The sequence below is a fragment of the Nyctereutes procyonoides genome, unplaced genomic scaffold, assembly GCF_905146905.1.
Source record: "Nyctereutes procyonoides isolate TBG_1078 unplaced genomic scaffold, NYPRO_anot_genome, whole genome shotgun sequence".
NCBI lineage: Eukaryota > Metazoa > Chordata > Mammalia > Carnivora > Canidae > Nyctereutes > Nyctereutes procyonoides.
The window spans coordinates 25,744,506-25,768,163 of NW_026575139.1; the positions used below are offsets into that span (position 1 = coordinate 25,744,506).

The 23,658-nt window shown below is 43.5% G+C and overlaps 2 protein-coding genes across 5 annotated transcripts in view; one reads left to right on the top strand and one right to left on the bottom strand.

Annotated features, from left to right (window-relative positions):
- The window catches only part of HEATR4 (HEAT repeat containing 4), an 87,688-nt gene that overhangs the window by 44,718 nt on the left and 19,312 nt on the right, over positions 1-23,658 (top strand). The window contains exons 2-13 of the mRNA XM_055303930.1: positions 435-1,383; positions 2,759-2,946; positions 3,960-4,100; positions 9,723-9,923; positions 11,386-11,529; positions 15,050-15,229; positions 16,967-17,127; positions 17,766-17,870; positions 19,991-20,109; positions 21,001-21,181; positions 22,134-22,203; positions 23,026-23,215. Of these exons, the coding sequence (XP_055159905.1) occupies positions 503-1,383; positions 2,759-2,946; positions 3,960-4,100; positions 9,723-9,923; positions 11,386-11,529; positions 15,050-15,229; positions 16,967-17,127; positions 17,766-17,870; positions 19,991-20,109; positions 21,001-21,181; positions 22,134-22,203; positions 23,026-23,215 (2,561 nt within the window). The 5' untranslated portion in view covers positions 435-502. The remainder of the gene's footprint in view (positions 1-434; positions 1,384-2,758; positions 2,947-3,959; positions 4,101-9,722; positions 9,924-11,385; positions 11,530-15,049; positions 15,230-16,966; positions 17,128-17,765; positions 17,871-19,990; positions 20,110-21,000; positions 21,182-22,133; positions 22,204-23,025; positions 23,216-23,658) is intronic.
- The window catches only part of RIOX1 (ribosomal oxygenase 1), a 28,191-nt gene continuing 5,689 nt past the window's right edge, over positions 1,157-23,658 (bottom strand). The window contains exons 2-4 of one of the 4 annotated variants that reach the window (XM_055303921.1): positions 23,420-23,653; positions 19,078-19,204; positions 5,976-7,042 (exon numbers count right to left, since the gene is read on the bottom strand). The gene's annotated coding sequence lies outside the window, so the exon portion shown is untranslated. Of the gene's footprint in view, positions 1,286-5,975; positions 7,043-19,077; positions 19,205-23,419; positions 23,654-23,658 lie in introns of those variants that run through there. The other 3 variants (XM_055303920.1, XM_055303924.1, XM_055303923.1) reach the window with 3 other exon arrangements.

Genomic DNA, 23,658 nt, shown 5'->3' on the forward strand with positions numbered 1-23,658 from the left:
GAATACTCAGAGATGTACCAAGAGACTCAAGGGGTTATGATTAAAGAAGGTCATAAACTAGGGTCACATTCACGAAGGACCCTGAACACCAGGCTGATTGTCTGAAATTTATGCTTTAAAGACATAGAAAGCAACATCTGAGGAAAAATTAGAAGCATGGTTACTGCTGAAAACTAGTAATCTAATCCCTCATAAGGAGAGGACGGGCTGAGCTTTGGGGACAGACAGGAGAACTGGAATCAAGGGGTTGATACAAGGAATATTTCGAATGTTCCACCATTTCGTTCGTCTTTCTCACTCACGTGGCTTCTCCCCACTCCCCCCACCCCCTGCTCCGCCATCTGTCTTCCCATTTCTTATCTTTCTGTACTGCTATGGGCTACCAATTTCTACTGACCTAGAGCTCTCACCAGTTCCTCCCATCCCCTCAACAGGTACTTGGTCACGCCTCCAAGACCTGCATCTGGACCAGGCAGTGTGGAAGGAAACTTGCTGGGAAACAATGACCAGAACCCAACAGGGAAAGACCTGTCTTTCCCACCATTTCCATCAGTCACTTCCCCCACGGCTGGGATGGGGCATGAATTTTCCCCACTCAAAACCAAGAAACAAGGAGGAGTGTGCTTTGGTGTCCAGTGTACCTCCAGTCTTCCACTTTAGCCCGTATCGCTGCACACACCTCAAGAACCAGTATTTGAAAAGGGCCGCTACAAACCTTACCTTCTCTCAGGAGGTGGTATGGCAGCGAGGGCTTCCCAGCATCCCTTACAGCCAGTACAACTTTGACCATCTCTACAACACAGACCACATCATCCAGCCTCTCCAGATCAGGAGGGCCCGATCTGAGAAACCCACTGGCTTCAAGTCCTTGGGTTCTTCAGGTCTCTCAGCAAGGGTCACCTCCCAGGCTGTGAAGACAGAAAGTTCCGCCAATCTTAAGCAGCCGCGGAAACCAAAGCTAGCAAGGGTGGTCCATGAAAAACCTTCCCCTGGCATCCCTCACTCCGGAAGGGATCTGGACATGCTGGGTATGTCGCTTTCTCCAGATGTGTACCTGGAGGAGAGGGAAACCTGGCTTCCACCTTCTGAGAAGGAGGCCCAAGCCTGGGAAGCCATCGTGCTGGAAAAGCTGAACAAGCGCACTGCCCGATGGATCCAGAACAAGCGTCCTCTTAGATCTGGGGTCTCCCCCAACAAGTGGCAGAGCTTTCTGCGCCAGCAATATGACTGGAGCCACATCCGGGATGAGCTTACTTCCACAAGTGACCTGGAGCTCTTGAACCGGCTAGAGGAAGAAGAAACAGCAGAATTTGAGGATCAAAGTGTTATCCTGCCAACCCAGGAAAAAGAAAAGCCAGAGCTGCTGCTTCCTGTTTATTATAGGTATACTGGCTGGGACCTCAAGCACACCTTTGAGAATCCTCGGGTCCCCTTCAAAGACTCCTGGGTTGCTTCACATTCCTTATTTCAGAACACACTGTTCCATTCACCCACTGCCAACTCCTTAAGATCTCCTTAAAGTAAGGTTTCTCAGCCTAGCTACTATTGAAATCCTGTGTTGGATAATTCTTTGTTGTGGGGGCCTGTCTTGTACCTTGTAGGATGGTCTAGTACCACCCCCACTGGATGCCAGCAGCACTCTCCAGTTGTGACTACCAAAGATGTCTCCATACATGTCCCCTTAAGGGACCAAAATCACTCCTAGTCGAGAACCACTGCCTTTTAAGGGATAGGTTCTTGGCCTCTCCTAGCAGACTAAGCTATTTTGCTGATCCAGTTACTATTCAGGCACTCTCAGAAATGTATCCATATTGACATTGAGAAGGCAGAGACCTCAAGGCACCGAGGGTTGGTCTTGTCTCACTTCGAATGAGGAGCCAATGTGTCACTGATTCAAAAACTGACTGGCGGGACACCTGGGTGGCTCAGCAGTTGAGCGTCTGCCTTTAGCTCAGGGCATATCCTGTTCCCGGGATCGAGTCCCACACTGGGCTCCCTGCGAGGAGACTGCTTCTCCTTCTGCCTCTGTCTCTGCTTCTGTGTATCTCTCATGAATAAATAAATAAAATCTTAAAAAAAAAAAAAAGACTGGCAGCAGGACAGAGAGCTAAACCACCTGAGGGTTGATTATTGCAAATTTCTCACATTGCTTCCTTCTCACTTATAGCTAGAGGGAAGACCAGAACTATTATAACATCTCATCCACAAAAGGGAAATAAAGGTTGAGTGGGAATCCATATATTCATTTATTTATTGGACAAACATAAACCGCATTCCTGCTACTTGCCAGGTACTCTGCAAAGTGCTGGGAATACAACCTAAACGAGAGATGTGGACCCTTTAATGAGCTTATGGAATGTTCACTGGGGTTGACATACAGTAAATAACCACACACATGATGAAGTGAAGTAATGTAGGAATTGATTCACTTTCCCAAGTTCATGCAACCTCCAAGGGCACCATGTTAAAAAAAAAAAAAAAAAAAAAAAGGTAATGCAAGCCTGGCCCCTCTATCGTGCTCTCCAGTGGTTGCAGGAGTGGCTCCCTAAAGGGAAGAAGGTGGCTGCAGACAGGCCCTTCTGGCAGGCCTGAATATTCATTTGGCACTCTGGGAGCAAGGCCAATAGATAAACAGAGGTGTTTCCCAGATGCTCACGGGTATATGAGGTGAGCTTAGAGAGGGGTGAGCTGTGAGTCTGATGGAAGTCAGGAGGTCCATCTCCTATCTTTCCCTCTTCTCCCTCTCCCTCTTGCTAAGACTGCCCAATTACTTGCCACAAGTGCAGACAACTGAAACTATGCCTGGCAACAATAAGACTGCTGAGGATATCAAAGGAAAGAACGTCCACCAGCCCCCAAAGCAGAGCTACTTCCGACAGGTGAATCCTCGAGCTGGAAAGTTTGCTTACTCCACAGCCAACACCTATGAACAGGAGATATACTTTGGTAATAGAGCTGGGGTGCTATGCTGGGGCCTGAGGTGGACATGGAACAGGGAGGTGGAAGGCAGCGGGGGGAATGAACCAGTCATGAGTGTGGATAAGGGGCCGTAGATGACCAAAGTGTTCATAGCAACATCCCCTAGTGACTAGCACAGGAAGGTTGTTTTGGCAGAGGGCAGGCAGGTATCTGGTGAGAGGAGGAACTATTTTCCCTCTTCCCCTGGCTCTATCCCTTTATCTTATAAAGGAGGTTGTGGAGTGTGGGGTTGTGGAGTGTGGGGTTGTAAAGCAAATAGGATTTGGCTTGGAGAACACCTCTTCTCTGTCTGCTCTTCTCCTTTCTCTTCCTTTGAGATAATCCCCCATTGAGGGGTTAAGAAAAAAATCATAGGTTTTGGAATCTGGAGGATCCTGGCTTAGCCCCTCCCTACTAATATGAGCAAACTATATAATCCCTCTGAGCCTTATTTGTAAAACAATAGTAACAAAAATGCACTTCAAGGACAGGAATGCATCTGTATGCTTCTTGCCCAATGCTCAATAAAATATCCACTACCTTCCCCTTCCATCTTGCTATCCTTTAGAAGACCTGGCTTGTAAGATACATGATCTAGGTCTGCATGTTCCAAACTGTTTATCCTTCCTTGCCCCCATCTTGTTTCTAAACTGTCAACTGAAAGTCGTCTTAGAATGTTTAACAAAATTATTCAGATGAAGTTAGTTATGACTGGTAAGAAATGAATTAGATACTCTTTTATTAGGACTTAGTTTTTCATAGGGGACAATGCCTGTAAGTTAAGACAGGTTCTGCCTTGGTTTCTAAGCCTCTATGAGACCACTGGCTCCTATTTCCAAGAAACAGTCACCTTCAAAGGATGCCCCCACATCATGGTAATCATGAGTCTTAGGTGCTAAAGAGTTAAGGCAGAAGGAAATTGGGTCTGATCCTGATGACTGAAAACCCAGCAAGAGAGGAAGGAGTGTGGTACTAGGGATTCCTTATTTGTCTGTTCACAGATCAAGTCCAGGTCATCCACCAGATTGGTGCGAAGAGAGACCACATTTTCCTGGAAAACTTCAATCGGTACAAGAAGCAGCTGTCTAAAGTCTTCCCTGAAACCCCAGAAAGGTGGACTTCCCAGCCAGTTCCCGAAGCACGTAAGCAGGAAGCACGTAATAGGAAGCACATATTATAAAATTCATCCTTTAAAAATGTATACAATTCAGTGGTTTTTAGCCCAAAGGGACAAGGATCGAGGGTCTGATGATGTCCAGCCTATAAAACAAGCTCCTTAAAGAAATAGCTACACTTCTGGGACACCTGGGCGGTTCGGATTGTTAAGTGCTGAACTCCTGATTTTGGCTCAAGTCATGGTATCAGAGTTGTGAGATCAAGCTCCACATGGCACCCACTCTTTTTCTTTCTTCCTTCCTTCCTTTCTTTTTCTATTTATTTCAGAGAGAGCACAAGCATGTGCATGTGAGTATATGCACAACCTGGGGAGGAGGTGCAGAGGGAGGAGAGGATCTCAGACTCCCTGCTGAGCACAGAGGCCCCTTATGGACATCATCAGTTTGTAGAGGAGTCCCTTCCTACTAACTAAAATTATCAAACACTAACTATAACTAGGAAGAGCCTTTGTGGAACATCCATTCAATTAAAATCAGATCAAACTTAGGTTAGATGTAACCATGAGATTTAGGGCTGGTAATTACCAATGAGACAAGTCCCATCTCTTTTTCCAGGAAAAGTACATCAGACCCTTGATCCTTGTCCCTTTGGGCTAGTTCTATCCTCCCATTCCATTCTCAGGCCATACCTGCCACAGGTACTAGGGTCATCCTCTGTTCTAAATTTCTGTTTCATAACTATATCATCTTAATTCTGTAAGAGAGATAAAGGGAAGGGGGGGGGGGGGAAGATGGCCAAGAAATGAGCTTATAAAACAAAAAGTGCCCATTCTCCAAGAGACTATGCTTCCATGTCCCATGACTTTTCTTTGCAGGGTCATTGTTCCAGTGGGCCCCCTGGTGTGCAGAAACTAATGGTAGTCGTGGAGAAAGCACCCTAGCAAAGTCTTGGATTGAGTCTAGGCAAGTCACCTTCTAGGGCTTCTGCTGCTTCATTAGGGCTGAGACACTAATCATTCCTATGGCAAGGCACTTCGGGAATACTTGGTTTTGTTTTGTTTTTTTTTAATTTTTATTTATTTATGATAGTCACAGAGGGAGAGAGAGAGAGAGGTAGAGACACAGGCAGAGGGAGAAGCAGGCTCCATGTACCGGGAGCCCGACGTGGGATTCGATCCCGGATCTCCAGGATCGCGCCCTGGGCCAAAGGCAGGCGCCAAACCGCTGCACCACCCAGGGATCCCCTTTTTTTTTTTTTTTAATTTTTATTTTACTTGTTGATTTTGTTACATTTATTGATACTTAGGTGATCTTGTGAATGCATTTTATAAACCATTAAGTGCTCAAACTCAAGGAATTATTAGTATACCACCTTCCCCACAAGGCAACTGTACTGCATATGTCCTCCCCTCTAAGAATAGGCAAATCCACAATGACACAAAGTTCTCACTGGGGGAAGAGAGGGATTGGCACAGGGTTTCTTTTTGGGGTGATAAAAATATCCTAAAATTAAGACACTGCAATAGTTGTACAACTCTGAATATGCTAAAAACCACTGAATATGGGATCCCTGGGTGGCGCAGCGGTTTAGTGCCTGCCTTTGGCCCAGGGAGCGATCCTGGAGACCCAGGATTGAGTCTCTCTCTCTGTGACTATCAATAATAAATAAATAAAATTTTTAAAAAAACCACTGAATTGTATACATTTTTAAAGGATGAATTTTATAATATGTGAATTCTACCTCACAAGGTGCTACCCACCCTCCCACCCCAGGCTGAATTCAGATGCCTCACCACCTGTCTCACTGGCTTCACAGACACTTTTCCACCAGTGTCCTAGATGCCCCCTCTTTTCTCCAGAACAAAGAACATATAACAAACATAAGCTGTAGAATCTTTCCCAAACTTTTTAATTTTTTAAAAGATTTTATTTATTCATTTGAGAGAGAACCACGAGTGGTGGGGAGGGGAGGGAGAAGCAGACTTGATCCCAGGTGGAGTTCAATCGCAGGAACCAGAGATCATGACGTGAGCTGAAGGTAGATGCCTAACTGACTGAGCCACGCAGGTGCCCCCAACTTTTTTTTAATTAATTTATATTTTTAAAATATTTTATTTATTTATTTATTCATGAGAGAGACACACACACAGAGAGAGAGAGGCAGAGATACAGGCAGAAGGAGTAGTAGGCTCCATGCAGGAAGCCCGATGTGGGACTCAATCCTGGGACTCCGGTATCATGCCCTGAGCTAAAGGCAGACCTTCAACCGCTAAGCCACCCAGGGATGCCCCAAACTTATTTATTTTTATTTTTAAAGATTTTATTTATTCATGAGACACACACACAGAGAGAGAAGCAGAGACATAGGCAGAGGGAGAAGCAGGCTCCATGCAGGGAGCCTGATGTGAGACTCGATCCTAGGACTCCAGGATCATGCCCTGAGCCAAAGGCAGATGCTTAATAAGTTGAGCCACCCAGGCAACCCCAAACTTCTTTTTAAAATAGTATTTGAGGGACGCCTGGGTAGATCAGTGGTTGAGCATCTGCCTTTGGCTCAAGTCATGATCCCTGGTCCAGGTTCAAGTCCTGCATCGGGCTCCCTCCAGGGAGCCGGCTTCTCCCTCTGTCTGTATCTCTGCCTCTCTCATAAGTAAATAAATACAATCTATAAATAGATAAGTAGACTGATAGATAGATGATAGAATTTGAAATTGGGGGTGCCTAGCTGGCTCAGTTGGAATATATGACTTGATCTCAGCGTTAGGAGTTCAAGCCCCACATTGGATGTGGAGCTTAATTAAAAAATAATAATAAATAGGGGCACCTGTGTCTCAGTTGGTTAAGCATCTGCCTTCAGCTCAAGTCTGATCCCGGGGTCCTGGGATGGAGCCCCATGTCAGGCTCTCTGCTCAGTGAGGAGTATGCTTCTCTCTGTCCCTCTGCTCCTCCCCGTTTGTGCTCTCTTCTCTCTGTCAAATAAATAAATAAATATATAATCTTTAAAAAATAAGTAAATATTTGAAAGTGATCTGGGAGATATAAAGTCAGAATAGTAACATAGAAACACCTTCTTATAACTATTTCATTTATTGTCTCATCCCAGGAAATACCAGGTATGAAAGAACCTAAAAAGGAAGAAAAAAAAAGGGGGGGAAATTCCTGGAGTTAGGAGGTGTGGGTGAAATTTTTTTTTACTCTCCATTTTGATTGAATTGGAAAGCTTAGGTGATAATTTCTTTAAGATGATGAAAATTCTTAAGGCACAAAGTGTACTTCTTGCTTTTTAAGCCTTAATTTCCCCCAAGCTGTGATATAAAACTCTTTAGCATACCCAGATCATGACAGTTTGATACTAAGCACAGGTCTTATGGTGCAGAGTCAAAGGCACCATTTGTTTCTGTCCACAAAATATTCTGTGCCTTTTATCCTAGAGAAAGCCAAAGGGTTGTCTGTGTGCTCCCTTCAGGGGACTTTTAATGTGGAATGTGGTTACTGGATGTGTTCTACCTGCCTAGGACTCAAAGGACCGAAAGTAAAATTAATGTTGGCAGTTGTGCATGTTTATTCCCACACAGGTTAAATACCAGAGATTCAAAGCTTTCTTACCACATCCTTTTTAACTCCCTGAGCAGGGGGGGATACAGGAGGAAAAGGACTAGACTACTACAACCACTTCTCAATTCCGTGGGGGGGATTTCAAGCAGGCTAAGAGGAGAGATATGGGGGAGTTTCACAGTATCAGCTCACTGGGAGCGTCTGGAGGTGGTTCTACTGCTGCACACTCTATACTGCAAAGGAAGCCAGACCTCAGCAGGGTGACAATTCTCCCAGCATGACCAAGCTGGGGGGAGAACCATTGGAGGGTATGCTTGTATGGCTTCTGAGCTAAACTGCACTGGAGTCTCACAAGAGAAGAAAGAAATGGTATTGCCTTCTTTGCTCAAAGAAAAGAATGGATTCAGAACAAATCTAAACATGTTAGAATGAAATCTTGGAAGAAACACAAATCTTGCAGCCTGGGTGGCTCAGTGGTTTAGCGCTGCCTTCGGCCCAGGGTGTGATCCAGGAGAGCCAGGATCGAGTCCCACGTCAGGCTCCCTGCATGGAGCCTGCTTCTCCCTCTACCTGTGTCAGTGCCTCTCTCTCTCTCTCTCTGTGTGTCTCTCATGAATAAATAAAATCTTAAAAAAAAAAAAAACACAAATCTTTCTTTTTTAAGATTTTATTTATTTATGAGAGATAGAGGCAGAGACACAGGCAGAGAGAGAAGCAGTCTCCCTGCAGGGAGCCCAATGTGGGACTCGATCCCAGGACTCTGGGATCATGACCTGAGCTGAAGGCAGATGCTCAACCACTGAGCTACCCAGGTGCCCAGAAACACAAATCTTTGATAGTGACAGATTAGAGCATTAGACTGATAAGCAATGTAGCAAGCAAATCAAGAATTTGGTAATTTGGAAATGTTTTTATATCTTTTGCCTTTTGCACACAACCACTCTTCTTAGAAAGAGGCTTTCTGAATCTGATACCAGGGATATCACAAAGTCTAGAAAACATAACTATAACTGGCTTTTATATAACAACTATAACTGTATTTTTATAATACGTTCTTCTGTCCTCAAATCTCCAACTGTTGTCATAATGAGGAAAAACTCAGAGATGCTAAAATCTTCTAAACTTAGCAGCTTGTAGCAGTATTCCTCCTCTCAAATTAAAAACATTAAAAATAAAAATAAAAAGGTCAGCACCTGGTTGGCTCATTAAAAACGTTAAAAATAAACATAAAAATGTCAGCACCTGGTTGGTTCAATCAGAACATGCAACTCTTGGGCAGCCCCGGTGGTGCAGTGGTTTAGCGCCGCCTGCCCCCCAGGGTGTCATCCTGGAGACCCAGGATTGAATCCCACATCAGGCTTCCGGCACGGAGCCTGCTTCTCCCTCTCTCTTCGCTCTCTCTGAATGAATAAATAAATAAATCTTTAAAAAAAAAAAAAGAACATGCGACTCTTGATCTTGGTGTCATGAGTTTGAACCCCATATTGGCTGTAGAAATTACTTACAAATAAATAAGTAAACTTAAAAAAGATTTATTTTAGAGAGAGAGAAGGCACACGAGCAGAGGGAGGAGAGAGAATCTTCAAGCAGATTCCCTGCTGAGCATGGAGCCCAATGTGGGGCTTGACCCCAGGACCCTGAGATCAGAAGAACATGAGCTGAAATCAAGAGTCAGACACTTAATTGATTGAGCCACCCAGGTACCCCAATAAATATATAAACTTAAAAAAAAAAAAGGAAGAAATCCTAATAAACTAGGAATGGACAATTATACTCTAAATTGCAATATATCAGATACTGAATTTTGAGCAAAACCTTATTACATATAAACAAATTTTCTTCCTAAAGATTAAATGTATGAAAATTTTTGTATATATCTCAATCCCCCCCCCAATCATGGCTTTATTATGTCTCATTAGGACCTTTCTTAATTCCCTGTGGGACTCGTACTTAGTTCCTTGTATAATCATGGGAAAGTTTGTTTTCAAGTATTGTTTTGCCTTGGTGTTGGTCAGGAGCAGGATGTAATGCTAGCTGGGAACACAGGGCCTAGGGCAGTGGAGTAAGACTATCTCACACTGTCCTGCTGCACAGCCTACAGGCCTGTGAAAGGAGCCCCACGCTGGACGGCTCTGCCCACCCCAGCCAAGGATCTGCTGTTCCAGCTGAGTGAGAAGGATGCCCGTAAGACCAGGAGACTGAAGAAGCAGGAAGAATCACTGAAGGAAGATGGGACTTGGGAACTGGGGGCCCTGCAGAGGATGCTGGAGGAATGGAAGACTGCCTGGGCTCTGAGTGAGTGAAGGGGCCAGGGTGGAGCCGGAGACATTGGTATACATTGGAGGGAGGAGGGGCTCACCTTGGATTAGTGTTTCTCTATGAAAATCCATCCCTTTCTTGCAAAACATACAAATCTGGTTGCATCATCAAAGGGTCACTAGAGAAGAGCCTTTCACATCATGATAGTTGATGCATCTGGAGGTCTTTTTGCACAGGCAGGTTTTACATCAGGAATTTGTATATAGGCACTACATTGAGGATTCTTCCCAGACAGGGACTCAGTCTTACAACCCCTGAGATTTTACCCTCAATAAATGATGCATCAAGGGAGGGATGAAACATGCTGTCCAAGCAAGGGAAATGTAGTGATCAAAAGGAATTGTAGTTGGCTGTGGTGTAAACAATGCCTCTCCAAAATTCCTATGTGGAGTTGGGATTCTCATATATACGCTCTGCCTTTGGCAATATGGGAGTAGAAGGCTGAATGCTTGGGGCAGAGTGAGGGGGACAATTGTCCAAAGCTATAAGATCCGAGGACTCAGGGCTGCTGGCTTGTAGAACAGGAGACTAGTTTAATTAGTACAGGACAAACAATCCATTACATATATGAGATCAGGTAAACAAAAAAGGGTTGAAAGATTTTCTGAGTAAAACCTTCTAGTAGGAACTCTGAAATAAGAGCTTGACACCTACAAAGAGAGAAGTTAGTAATGAAATGAGAAGACCTTGAAAGCCAGATGGAAGAGACCTCAAAGGCAACCTAACGATAACAATTGTTAACAGTTGAGTCCTTGCTATCTTGCCATTTTGTTAAATACTTTGTCTAGTTAACTCATTTAATACTCTAACTAAATATGGTAGGTTCTAAGACCATTCCTATTTTATAAATGGGCAGTACTAAGCTCAGAGAGGTTAACTAACTTATCCAAGGTCACACAGCTAATAACTGTGATTCCAAACCAAGTAAGTTTGACAACAAACTACTCTTAGGGATCCCTGGGTGGCGCAGTGGTTTGGCGCCTGCCTTTGGCCCAGGGCGCGATCCTGGAGACCTGGGATCGAATCCCACGTCGGGCTCCCGGTGCATGGAGCCTGCTTCTCCCTCTGCCTGTGTCTCTGCCTCTCTCGCTCTCTCTCTGTGTGTGACTATCATAAATAAATAAAAATTAAAAAAAAAAAAACTACTCTTAATCACTGTTTTATCACACACATACACACCCCTTTTATTTTCCAGATGATAACAATGAAGAGTTATTTAAGCAAAGAGAGACTAAGATAGGACTGGGAGGGGGGAGGTGTCTGGGAACTAACCAACAGGGTACATGGATTTTCAGAGAAATAACTTCCCAAAGGACCCCATTTCTCTGGGGCCCTTTATTCTTCTGAGCTAATGTTCTGCTTGAATTGTGCTAGGAGGAAGGAGACTATCTAACTCTAATCAGATGGTTTTCTTCTCATTTCACTCCCTGCGGCAAAGTCATTGAGTGGCATCATGAGACAATAGAGGGCCTGATGCGGGGCTTGGTGGACATGCATGATGATGTTCGGATCCAAGCCATCATCACATGTGCCACAGCTGCTTTAGAACAGCCCCGGAATGCCACCAGCCAGGGGGACTCAGGTGAGATCCTGAACTTAACTGCTTGAGAAGATAAGCAACTTACACAGCCATAGACAATGATAACTGATGTGGACCTTCGAGCTTATCCAAGATTTTTTTTACAAACATGGAAACCAAGGCCCAGAGACTAGCCGGAATATACACAGCTTATTAACAATAGAGATGAAATTAAAATTCCTGACTTCTAGTCCAGTGCTTTTTGCACTATATTTCATTACCTTTCGTTTGCCCAGCAGCTTCAAGCAAGTTTGCATTGTTCCACCCTGAGAGATCCCATTTGTAAAAGACCAAATATACAGTGTGTACACAATATATATATATCTATACACACACACTTTTTTCCCTTCTAGTTTAGCCCTTCTTTTGACAGCACACCTGAAACTCAAACTTAACTAATCACCCTGACCATAGACCCCTACCCAAGCTCCAAACTTCAATCAGTAGCTGCACCACAATCCATCTAGTTTCTGAGTCAGGGCCCTGAGTCATCCTAGACAAACCTTTCCTCTTCCCGTAACCAAATAGATTCTACTGATTCTGTTTCCCTCTTTATGTATTCATCAGTCAACAGAGGAATATAAAAAGGAATAATTCTCTTCTCCTAAAATTCCCAGTCCCACCCATGCCACTCCCCAGGGTAACCAATGTTTAGTTTGGCATTTTACATCTTTCTTGATGCTTTTGGAAATATAATATAAGCCAATGTACATGTAGACTTTTCTACTTATTATAAAAATGTGTTGAATTTTATCAGCCATTTTCTAGTTTTTCCCTTTAATTTGTGGATATGAATTTGTTGCTAATTTCTTAGAATCTAATAGATCATGATATATTACTCTTTTATTACTCCACTGAGTCTGATTTGTTGATATTTTAGAATATTCTACTACATTTCTAAGTGAAATGAGTTTATTTTTGTTAAGTTTTAGTTTTTGCTAGCTTTACAAAATGAACTTAAGGACTTAGCCATTTTTTTCTAATAATCTTTAGAAATGTCAATAGCTTTTTTTTTTTTTTTTTTTTTTTTTTACTAGCAGTAAGTAGTTAAAAAGGAAAATTTCCCATCTACAGCTGTAATCTGAGTTTAACAAGATACAGGACCCAAATGATAGAAGCTATCCAAGTACTATTAAAAGGACATAAAACCAACTGACTTTTTTCTCAAATGCCCTCAGATACCACCTTTTATGTGAATCCTGGGCTGATGCTTTTCCCCTCTGCTGCCAGTAGCACCCTAATATTATTCTGCCCTTATATCACTCTATCCTAATTGTCATTTACTTTTATGCCATTCCTATTAGACAAGAAACTCCTTAATGGCAGGGACTAATTTTACTTCTACAAACTTGTCACGTTTTTAAAGCTTCATTTATTTCTTAGCTACTGAGTTCGAGACGTGTATTTTTGCTACAAGTTTTCAAATCTGCTGCCCCGTCTGCTAGAAAACTCTTCAGTTCTCTTTACCTGATTAACTTCTATTAACTTCAGTTATCAGCTATCACCTCCTCTGAATTTTCCTGGCCCCAACACCTAGACTTGGTTCATTGTCCCCACTATGTACTTCCACACATATACATTTTTTTTCCTTTTACATTAAGTTCTACACCCAACATGGGGCTTGAACTCATGACCCTGAGATCAAGAGTCACTTGTTCTCCAGACTGAGCCAGCCAGGTGCTCCCCCCATATACATTTTTATTCCCCCCCCATATACATTTATTTATTTTTATTTTTTTAGATTATTTATTTATTTATTCATAGACAGAGAGAGGCAGAGACACAGGCAGAGGGAGAAGCAGGCTCCATGCAGGGAGCCCGACGTGGGACTTGATCTGGGGTCTCCAGGATCACACCTCAGGCTGCAGGCGGCGCCAAACCGCTGCGCGACCAGGGCTGCCCTACATTTTTTATTATAACTGCTTATTCCCCTGAGTATCAAATGGATGGTGTATTTGGGGTGCCTGGCACAGAGAAAACCTTCAGTAGGTAGCAACAGTAGGTAGATATTACAATCTTATCCCCAGGTCTTCACATACAAAGAATTCTTGTCTGCCCCCGGAATTATGCCTTCCATGTGCTCCCTTTCACATCTCTTCAGTGTCTAGATTTTGACTTGTCTTTGTCTTGTTTCTTCCCCATACCTTCCCCAAGAAAACTATCTTACTCATTATTTCTTGAAATACTTGTTTGACTTCTACATATTCCCATAAAATATCCCTATTCCCATCTAGCCTGTTCTTAACAAATGGCATAGCAGGTCACAGCAGTAAGATAGGCAGATTAGAAATCCTAAAAACTTAGTCACAGGATCCAGCTCTGCCACTACTTGGGAAGTCAGCCTGAGCTTCAAATTCTTTCTCTCTCTAATGAGAATAATTGTGGACAAAAGGTGAACAGACCCTTTCCCCTTCTACTTGAGAATTTGAGCTTTAGTAAAATGCCTACCTGTTGCCCTGATAAGTACAGGAACAGGAACTATCTTTATAGGCAACATGCTTATGATAAACATGAACTCTGTTAAATTGCATCTGGACTGGGAAAACTGTAGGGAAATAGAAATGCCTCAAGGAGATGCCATCCCGGGATCCCTGGGTGGCTCAGCGGTTTGGTGCCTGCCTTCAGCCCAGGGCGTGATCCTGGAGACCTGGGATCGAGTCCCATGTTGGGCTCCCTGCGTGGGACCTGCTCCTCCCTCTGCCTGAGTCTCTGCCTCTCTCTCTTTGTGTCTCTCATGAATAAATAAATAAAATCTTAAAAAAAAAAAAAAAAAAGAGAGAGAGAGACGCCGTCCCTTGAGCTTCCAGGAATGCAGTGACTTCAAAGAGGCAGGCCCTATGTGGGCCCTGGGACTAGATCTATGGACTTGTTATACAACATACTCATTCCTGTGGGACATAGCATGTGTCCCCAGAAGGCTCTGTGGAACACTAATTGCCTTGAGAACTCTTGTCAAAAGGAACGCTAGATGCTGCCCTGTTGGCAAACTGTGCTCGCATCCTAGATCCTTCTGAAGATCGGTGCTTTGTGTGGTCTGTGAATCTTGTGAGTCTGTTTCAATCTAAAAAGACTCCTGGAATGACATATTTCAAGGCAGTTAATACCTGCCTTGCCTACTTCAATGAGGGCTGGATGACTTAAGATAATGAATATGAAAACACTATAAATGGCAAAGCACCATCTAAGTATAATTGCTATTAAAAATATAAAAATATATTTGGTAAAAAGGTTGATTTTCATCACTGAAACTAATGATGAAGCTCACCAGTCTAGCTGGAAACCTTCTGTGGCTTCAATCCAGCTCTTCAGATGCCAGGTGATAAAAGATTGGAAAGTGGTGTACACAGCACAGAAGTGAACCATAAAATAGTGCCCATTGCAGGGGCTCAGCTAAATCGTAATTTTATTAAGTAGCAGTAAGCACCAGCAACTGAGACTAAGGTCAACCACTGTGTGGCTATGGGAAGGAAACTGTCTCAGTGAAAATCAAACAGGCTAGCACCCTCTTCTCTTTTGATTGTAGGCAAGGAGACTGTGAAAGCCCCATCTATCCAGGACTTGCCAGAGGTTCTACAGCCCGCCCTGGAGGCTGCTCTTTGTGACAAAAATGCCAATGTGCGGATGGCAGCGGCAGTATGCCAATATGCCATACAGTCGCATAATCCCCTTGCCCGGGACATCATGCATACTGCCGTTTCAAAGGGTGAGTAACTATCACTTCTGATCTGGGAATATGGGGTAAGGGCAGAACATCTCACCATCAGTATTTCCTAATCCCTTCTTCTCCATTATTATGCTCTGTGAAGTCTACATAGGTTTGGGTTTATGTTTGTAAGATATTGCTTCCGGGCAGCCCTGGTATCTCAGCGGTTTAGCGCCACCTTCAGTCCAGGGCCTGATCCTAGAGACCGGAGATCGAGTCCCATGTCAGGCTCCCTGCATGGAGCCTGCTTCTCCCTCTGCCTGTGTCTCTCATGAATAAATAAATAAAATCTTTAAAAATAAATAAATAAATAAATTAATTAATTAATAAGATATTGCTTCCTAGGTACTTTTACAAGATAGGTACACTGCCACCTAGTGGTACCTGGGCAACTAAGTGTTTCATGGATGCATTTGCTTAGACACCATGCCCCCTTTCCCACAAATTTGAGACCACATGTAAGCATGTGAAAGAGAGGTGGAGGGTAGACAGAGGGAGAGGGAGAATTTTAAGCATGCTCCATACCCAGTGTAGAGCCCGATGTGGGGCTTGATCTCACAACCCTGAGATCATAACCTGAGAAGAAATCAAGAGCTGGATGCTTAACTGACTAAGCCACCCCTGTGTCCCACAAATTTACTTAAAAAAAAAAAAAAATTTTGTATATGTATATACATAATCTCTACACCCAATATGGGGCTCAAACTCACAGCTACAAGATCAAGAGCTGCATACTCTTCTGAGTCAGCCAGGTGCCCCACACATACATTCATTCATTCATTCATTTATTTTAAGATTTATTTATTTATTCAGAGAGAGAGAGAGAGAGAGAGGCAGGGACACAGGCAGAGGGAGAAGCAGGCTCCATGCAGGAAGCCCGACATGGGACTCGATCCCAGGTCTCCAGGATCACACCCTGGGCTGCAGGAGGCGCCAAACCGCTGTGCCACCGGGGCTGCCCCATAGATTTATTTTTAATTAAAAAGATGACATGGGACTCCTGGGTGGCTCCATAGGCTAAGCGCCTGCCTTCAGCTCAGGTCATTATCCCAGGGTCCTGGGACTGAACCCCACAGGGCTCCCTACTCAGCTGAGAGCCTGCTTCTCCCTCTCCCCACCCCACCCCCACTCATGCTCTCTCAAATAAATACATAAAATCTTTAATTAAAAAGATGATGTAACAATATTAAAGAATATTTTCTGAAAATTAAAAAAATCACCACTGGCATACATCATGCTTCCATCTTTGCATGTTTACAGGCATTGTCTACAAACACTGTTGGAGCATACAAGCACAAAAGCTGCTAGGGTCCCGAGATACCTGAGCACTCTCTGAAAGACTGCTTGCTCCTTCCTCCTTGGGGCAATGGGGAAATGAGCAGACAGGGACAACTGGCTGACTGGATTGGCCTTCTGCATACAGACCATCAATAACTTAATTCATCTGTCTTAAAAAAGCCTCCACTCCAGCCTTCTAAATCCCTAGGGGAAGGAGCAATGCTCTCTCACCCAGAGAACATAAGGGTCAACTGCTCTTACCCAACAAGAGCCTTTTAGGATTTGACATTTCAGGTTAAGATTTTCAGTCTATATCTAAAACTGACTATATGATCCATTTAAATACAGGCTCTAACTTCTATACTGAGGGGGGCACAGGGAAGTGAGGTACCAGGCAGGTAACAGCCTTGGGTACCAACCTTAAGGAGGACAATAGCTATTTTTCACCCCACCTGACAGGTAATAGCGTGGACAGCTGGGCTGCCGCTCAGTGCTTGGCTCTAGAAGGTGCTGCCACATACCCTGTGATTAAGAGGATCCTCCAACAGCTGTTTAATAAGAAGAATGATGACACTGAACGCCACTCTTGTATGCTCCTGAGCCATCTCAGCAGGAAGACAGTATGTTCATTACAGGGCCAGAAAAGGAAACCAAATTATGGGGAACACTGGAGTCTCTGAGATCAGTTCACATAAGGAATCAAATATGCAGATGGTTGAGTAAGATGATAAGCACAGTTTCTGTGTTGAAATGTGTGAGTGAACTGAGGTATAGAAGTGTGTATACAGGTAAAAGGGACACCAGCCACCTGAGACAAAGATGAGAAAAGTAGGTTGCAGATGGTTTCTGTGTATGCAAGTTGTGATATGTAGAATCTGCTTCTGCCAGAAGTTTACCATTGAAAACTGCACAGACCTACAAGCGTGTTTACTTTCAATAGAAATGTGAAACTGTGAAACTCACAATGATGAGGTGTATACAAATCATTTTAGGAGTAAAGATAGTTAAGTCCCCAGGAGTTTTCTGTTCAGGTTATGAAATCTGTATTTTGTTCCCTGATTTATGATTCCAAAGTTAGTTGGCTCAGATAGAAGAGTACTCCCTATCTTATAAATCCATTCTTTCTTTGCTAGGAATGGGTCTCTCATGTACTTGTGACATCAATTAGGCTGAATGCCATGTTAGGATATAGCTTCTTCAAGGCTCCAGCATGTCTAAAAGTTATCATGAATATCCACTTACGTTTTCCATTCCTCAGACCTTGATACACACCATGCTTGCTGTGGAGCTAAATAGCTACCAGTGGAAGGACCGGATTGTGGCCTGCCGGGCTCTCTCACAGATCGGGGGAACTGTCAGTTTGGTAAGCCTTCAGTGTTTCCAGGACACAAAGTCTAAGCAAAAGGAGGCTGGGGAGCCCTTCCACTTTTTGCTGCTATTTAGTATCCCATTCTTACCAAGTAGATCTTCGTCTTTACATTCTTAGTCCTAACCCAGAATTACCTTCATATGCCAACATTTCTTTCTGACTCAAGACACCTGCGTCTTAGCATGATGGCAGTTCACAAATCGTAACCCACTCACAATAAGCAAAAAACCCAAAACCAAACCAAACCAAACAAACGAAAACCCTAGAATTTAGAAACTTTTATAGTACTTTGACATTGCCTTAACATGAATGTACTGTATAAGTACCACCCAATGACATTCCTCCCCCATCCTTGAAAACTGGTCCTTCTTCAAATAAGTTTGAGAAACACTGACTTATCCAACAATCCAACCATACTAGTGTCTATGTTGATTCTTGAGTGTTTAGCACATAAAGTATAAAATACAGTCCCTACTTTAAAAAGATTGACATCACGGTTCGAATAACAATACAAACACAAAGGATTAAAGAATAAGAGATAAACATACAGTACACTCTTAAAACTTTTCAGACAAAGATGAGAATCATCTTTGAGAGAGAGAGGATGTAGGCCAAACCTATCAGAGTTCTGGGAAGGAGTGTCGAACAACTGGGCAAGACTTAGATGGAGCTGAAGAGTGACTTCCAGGCAGGGGAAACCTTGACCATCATTTGGGCTTTCACTTGATCTGCTTCTTCTTTTTATTCAAATTCAATTAATCAACATGTAATGTATTCTTGGTTTCAGAGATAGAGGGGATTCCTCAGTCTTGTATCACACCCAGTGCTCATTACATCACATGCCCTCCTTAACACCCATTACCCAGTTACCCCACCCTACTTTTTGTTCTTATTTTTTAATCATCTTCAGCTGTTCAAATGGGGGTTTCCCCTTCTTCCTCTGTGCCACCGTATCATTTTCTTTTAACACTACCTCCAAAATGGCCCAGAACACTGCCATTCCCATGAGAAGTTAACACCCTCCACCTTTGGATCCTCCCATTTTTAGTGGAAAGGACAAAATCTGATCATTCAGTATATTCACCTGAAGATGTTTTAGTCTGAGTTGATTCTGCCCCAGCTGCCACAGACCCTTCCTCTGAAGTCCTGACCAGCAGCATAGGCATTACCTGGTAGCTTGTGAGAAGGGGAGAAATCTCACCTCAGGCTCAGTCAGAATCTGCATTTTAACAGTATCTGATTCATTTGCACATTCACCTCCTTAGCACTTGTCACTCAGGACGGCCAACTGAAAGTAAAAAGACATGCAGAGCAGGCAGGGGGCTGACCTGGCAAAAATGAGAACTTTACGTCAGGTAGCTGGAATGAAGAAAGACACCATGTCTATCAGTCCTTCACTCATTCAGTAAGCAGTTTCTGACCACATCCTACATGCTAGGCACTATGCCAGCATTGGGGATGCAAAAATACTAGGTCTTTTCTTGGTAAACGTTATACTAGCTATAACAGAGGCAACTGTAAAGCATCATGGGGATTTCCTACGCTTACAGAGGACAGAAGAGAATTCACAGAGATGCTTTCGGGAACAAAATCCTCAAAGAGTACGGAAACATTAGGTACCAGGTAAGGGGGGAAAAGAGAGGTTTCAGGCAGGGAGAATAGCTTGGGCACATTTACCACAATCATGAACTACAACTGAAGTAATCTTGGTCTCTTCCCTTCTGAATGAAGTACTAATATATAGGCCAACTGTCCTGGTTCGTCCAGGACATAGGACTTTTAGCACTAAACCCAGGCAAAGGGGATGGGCATCACCCTTAGTGTGGGACCATAAAATTTTAAGGCCCTCAAGTGCAGATTATGTTGGTCCCAACAGAGTATAGCAGCTTAAAGCATAAGCTTAGAAAACAGACAGGGTCTGAGTCCTGGCTCTAGCATTCAACAGGTTAACTTTGGGCAAGTAAACCTATGCCTCCATTTTGTCATCTGTAAATGGTAATCTGCCTCATTGGATTGTTTAGGAGGACTAAGTGATGGGTAAGAACACCTGGCACAGTACCAAGCACAAAATTTACATTCAGTAAGTGGCAGCTAATTATTATACTTATTTATAGGATATGAAACATAAGTTAATCCAACTAATGCTGAGTGACTGGAAGAAGGAAGTGAGACATGCAGCTGCCCAAGCTCTGGGGCAAATGAGCCTTGGGAAAGAGGTGCATAACACCATCAGGTAGGACCTAGTAAACATGAACTCAGTGAAACTTCTTCATTCTTTTTCACATATTTTTAAAAGATTTTATTTGAAAGAGCGAGCATACATGAGTGGGGGGTTAGGGGCAGAGGGAGAGGGAGAAGCAGGCTCCCCACTGAGCAGGGAGCCCAACTGGGGCTCAATCCCAGGATCATGTCCTGAGCCAAAGGCAGACACCTAACCAGCTGAGCCACCCATGTGCCCTGAAACTTTTCTATTCTTAAGTATTCAGGGAGCCTGGGATCCAGTCAGCTGGCATCTGTTGAACTTTGCATGCTCAGCATTGTACTGGGTCCCACTGCAGGATTATTTTTAAAATAAAAAATTATCAGTCCCTACAGACACTAACAATGTGGCTAAGGAAAGAATCAGAGTGCCCACTAGGCATTAAGTACTGCTTTGAATGTTTCAGAGTTCAAAAGTATGACATGATTCTGATTATATAGGCAAGACACACGAATGCTTAGTAATTAGTAAGGTCAACATTCATGGAGGATGGATTAGACTATATAGGCAGAGAGAAGGAAAGATATTCCAGGCTGGGAGCCAAATACAAAAACAAGGATGGCACATGTGAGGGCAGTGAAGAGGACTTGACTATAGGAAGAAGTACATTAAAGTTTCCTTTATTTAGTCATTCAATATAGTTTAGTGCCCAGCATATGCTAGTAATAGGGGTTGAAGTAAGAAAGACAGTTGAAATCTCTGTCCAGTGAAACTTAAAACTTATGGGCACATGGCTGACTAGCAAATGGTGGGAATGGATAATGCAGAGCCTACAGAGGTTGGATTTTATTTTGAGGGCACAGTGGTTGTGGTGGGAATGCCAAAAGTTTAAAGAGGGAAAATAAAAAACACTGTGCCTTACAGAGTCAAACTGAGTCAAGGAAATTTCCGGGAACGTGTGGAAGCTCTCTCCCTGATTGGTGGGCTCAAGCTCATGACTGCCAGGCTTCTCCCCAGCTTCCTCAACTGCTTCTCTGATGACTTCATGGCAGTTCGCCGGGCAGCCTGTTTAGCAGCAGGTGCCCTACAGATCCGTGATAATAGGGTAAGTCAAAGAAACACATTCCCATCTTACCTGATTAACCTGAAGAGGGCATTACCCTGAGCTTCCCTTGTTGTGTATACTACACTCACCATTCTGTGTTTCCACAGAATGAAAGATCTGGAAGGTGAGGGGGTATATAGGCCACATCAATCAGTCAGTTAGGACCACACTGAGCTCTCCCAGGCAGCCCAAACTGAACTCTAGAGCATATCCTTGAATCCCGTTCTCATCTCAGTTACGGGCTTTAGGATCAACTCCAGTGAATGGAGTTATAATCCCCAGTTATTAGAGAAAAACCTGATTGGAGGTGTTCTAAAGAAGCCTGTATGACCAGAGAACTGTGGGCTGAGGAAAATCAATCTAGATAGGAGATAATTCAGCTAATACACTATGTGTACAGGCTAGTACTTCAGCTTCCAGCTCAGCTGTCACTAGAATTGATAGAAGCCCATTTTTCAGTAAGAGCACATTTTAGAGATAAGAGGGGTCCCTGTGGGGCAGCCCGGGTAGCTCAGCAGTTTAGCACCACCTTCAGCCCAGAGGGTGATCCTGGAGACCCGGGATCGAGTCCTACATCAGGCTCCCTGCATGGAGCCTGCTTCTCCCTCTGCCTGTGTCTCTCCCTCTCTGTCTCTCACGAATAAATAAACAAAATCTTAAAAAAAAAAAAAAAAAAAAAAAAGTCCTTGTCTGGCTCATTCTTTTTTTCTTTTTTTAAGACTTTTATTTATTTATTTATTCATGAGAGACAGAGAGGGGGGTGGGGGGCAGAGACATAGGCAGAGGGAGAAGCAGGCTCCATGCAGGAAGCCCGATGCGGGACTTGATCCCAGGTCTCCAGGATCATGCCCTGGGCCGAAAGCAAGACGCTTAACTGCTGAGCCACCCAGGTGTCCCTGTCTGGTTCATTCTTACTCTGATCCTCTCAACACTGCTCTTTTATTCATTCCAGGTCCTTGAATGCCTTTTGAATCTGATACAGAGGGATCCTTATTGGAAAATCAAGGCATCTGCCATTCAAGGTAGGACAGGAGTGGCCCCAGCTCTTCACCTCAAACACCTTTCCATATGTTAATATAAATCCCCAGACTTTCTCTAGGAAGGGGGTAGAGTATAGGGAAAGGGATGATACAGAAGTTCTTGCCTAAGAAATTGAAGATTATGGTCTTCTTTTTAATTTTCTGTTAAGGATCCAGACTCTAGGTTTGCATCAAACTTAAGGCAAGTTTGTTAAGGGCTGACAAGACAATCCCTGCCAACAGAATTAGTATTAAGTTCTAAGGAGGGATCTGCTATTAGAAACACTTGCTCTGAAGTGTATTGGATACTTTTACTCTGGAAAAGACCAGATTCAAGACTGCTGCAGACTTAAAAACCTGCAACTTTCCTAGAGTTTCTTTTTAAATACTTTTGGCATTGCTTCTCTTATTTACCATCTTTGCCTTAGGTAAACCTGTTAAGTATCTGTGTCTCCTTTCCCCACTATCTTTTCCTGCGTAGGCTGGTCTTCTGAGTTAGCTGTCCTATATTTCATCCCTAGATACTTAAGAAAATTAATGTATTCTCACATTCTACTGGGCAAGAATAGGATGGATCCTCCCTCTTCATTCCCACAGGAATCCTTTGGAGATAATGTCCTACTCTAACATATCCCTAAAATTCTAATGATAATTGTCATACAAAAGAGAAGGTATCAACAAAATAGTTTAATATTTGCAATACTTAATTTAGCAGGCAGCTGTCTACATTACTATTATTTATTAATAAGGCCATTTCTGGATGTTAGGATATAGCCAACTCTATCTTAAGTGACAACAGAACATGCTACCTTCTAATCTCTGCAGCTTTGGGTCAGATTGGCCAAGTGAGTCCCCAGCTGACAGACCTCCTGCTCTGGGCTATCCATTATGAAAAGTCACCAGGTGTACGACTAGAAGCTTGCCGTAGCATCCTAGCCCTCAATCTTCAAGGGGATCGGGTCAGGGACACCTTCCTAGATGTGCTGCTCCTAGAGAATCACGAGGCTGTTCTAAAGTAAGCTCTAAACCTGATTCCTGCAACGACTTCTTGTACTGCTAACTCTCCTAGCCTTGTTAACAGGATATATCCCTGCCTTTCCAGGATGCCTAATGGCTATAAAAGCACAGGCTCACCTGTGCCATTCACATACCTACCGGAGTGGGTAACAGAAAAACTGGCCTAAATTAGATGGCAAGTCAGGTCATGCAGTTCACATACCTGTTCTCTATCCCAGGTGGTTTTACATATTTATTCACCTAATATTTATCAACTGCCTATTGTGATGACAGGCTTTAGAATAAAAAAGATCGGGGTGCCTGGGTGGCTCCGTGGTTGAGTGTCTGCCTTTGGCTCAGGCCGTGATCCCAGGATCCTGGTATCGAGTCCTGCATCAGGCTCCCCACAGGAAGCCTGCTTCTCCTTCTGCCTGTGTCTCTCATGAATAAATAAAATCTTAA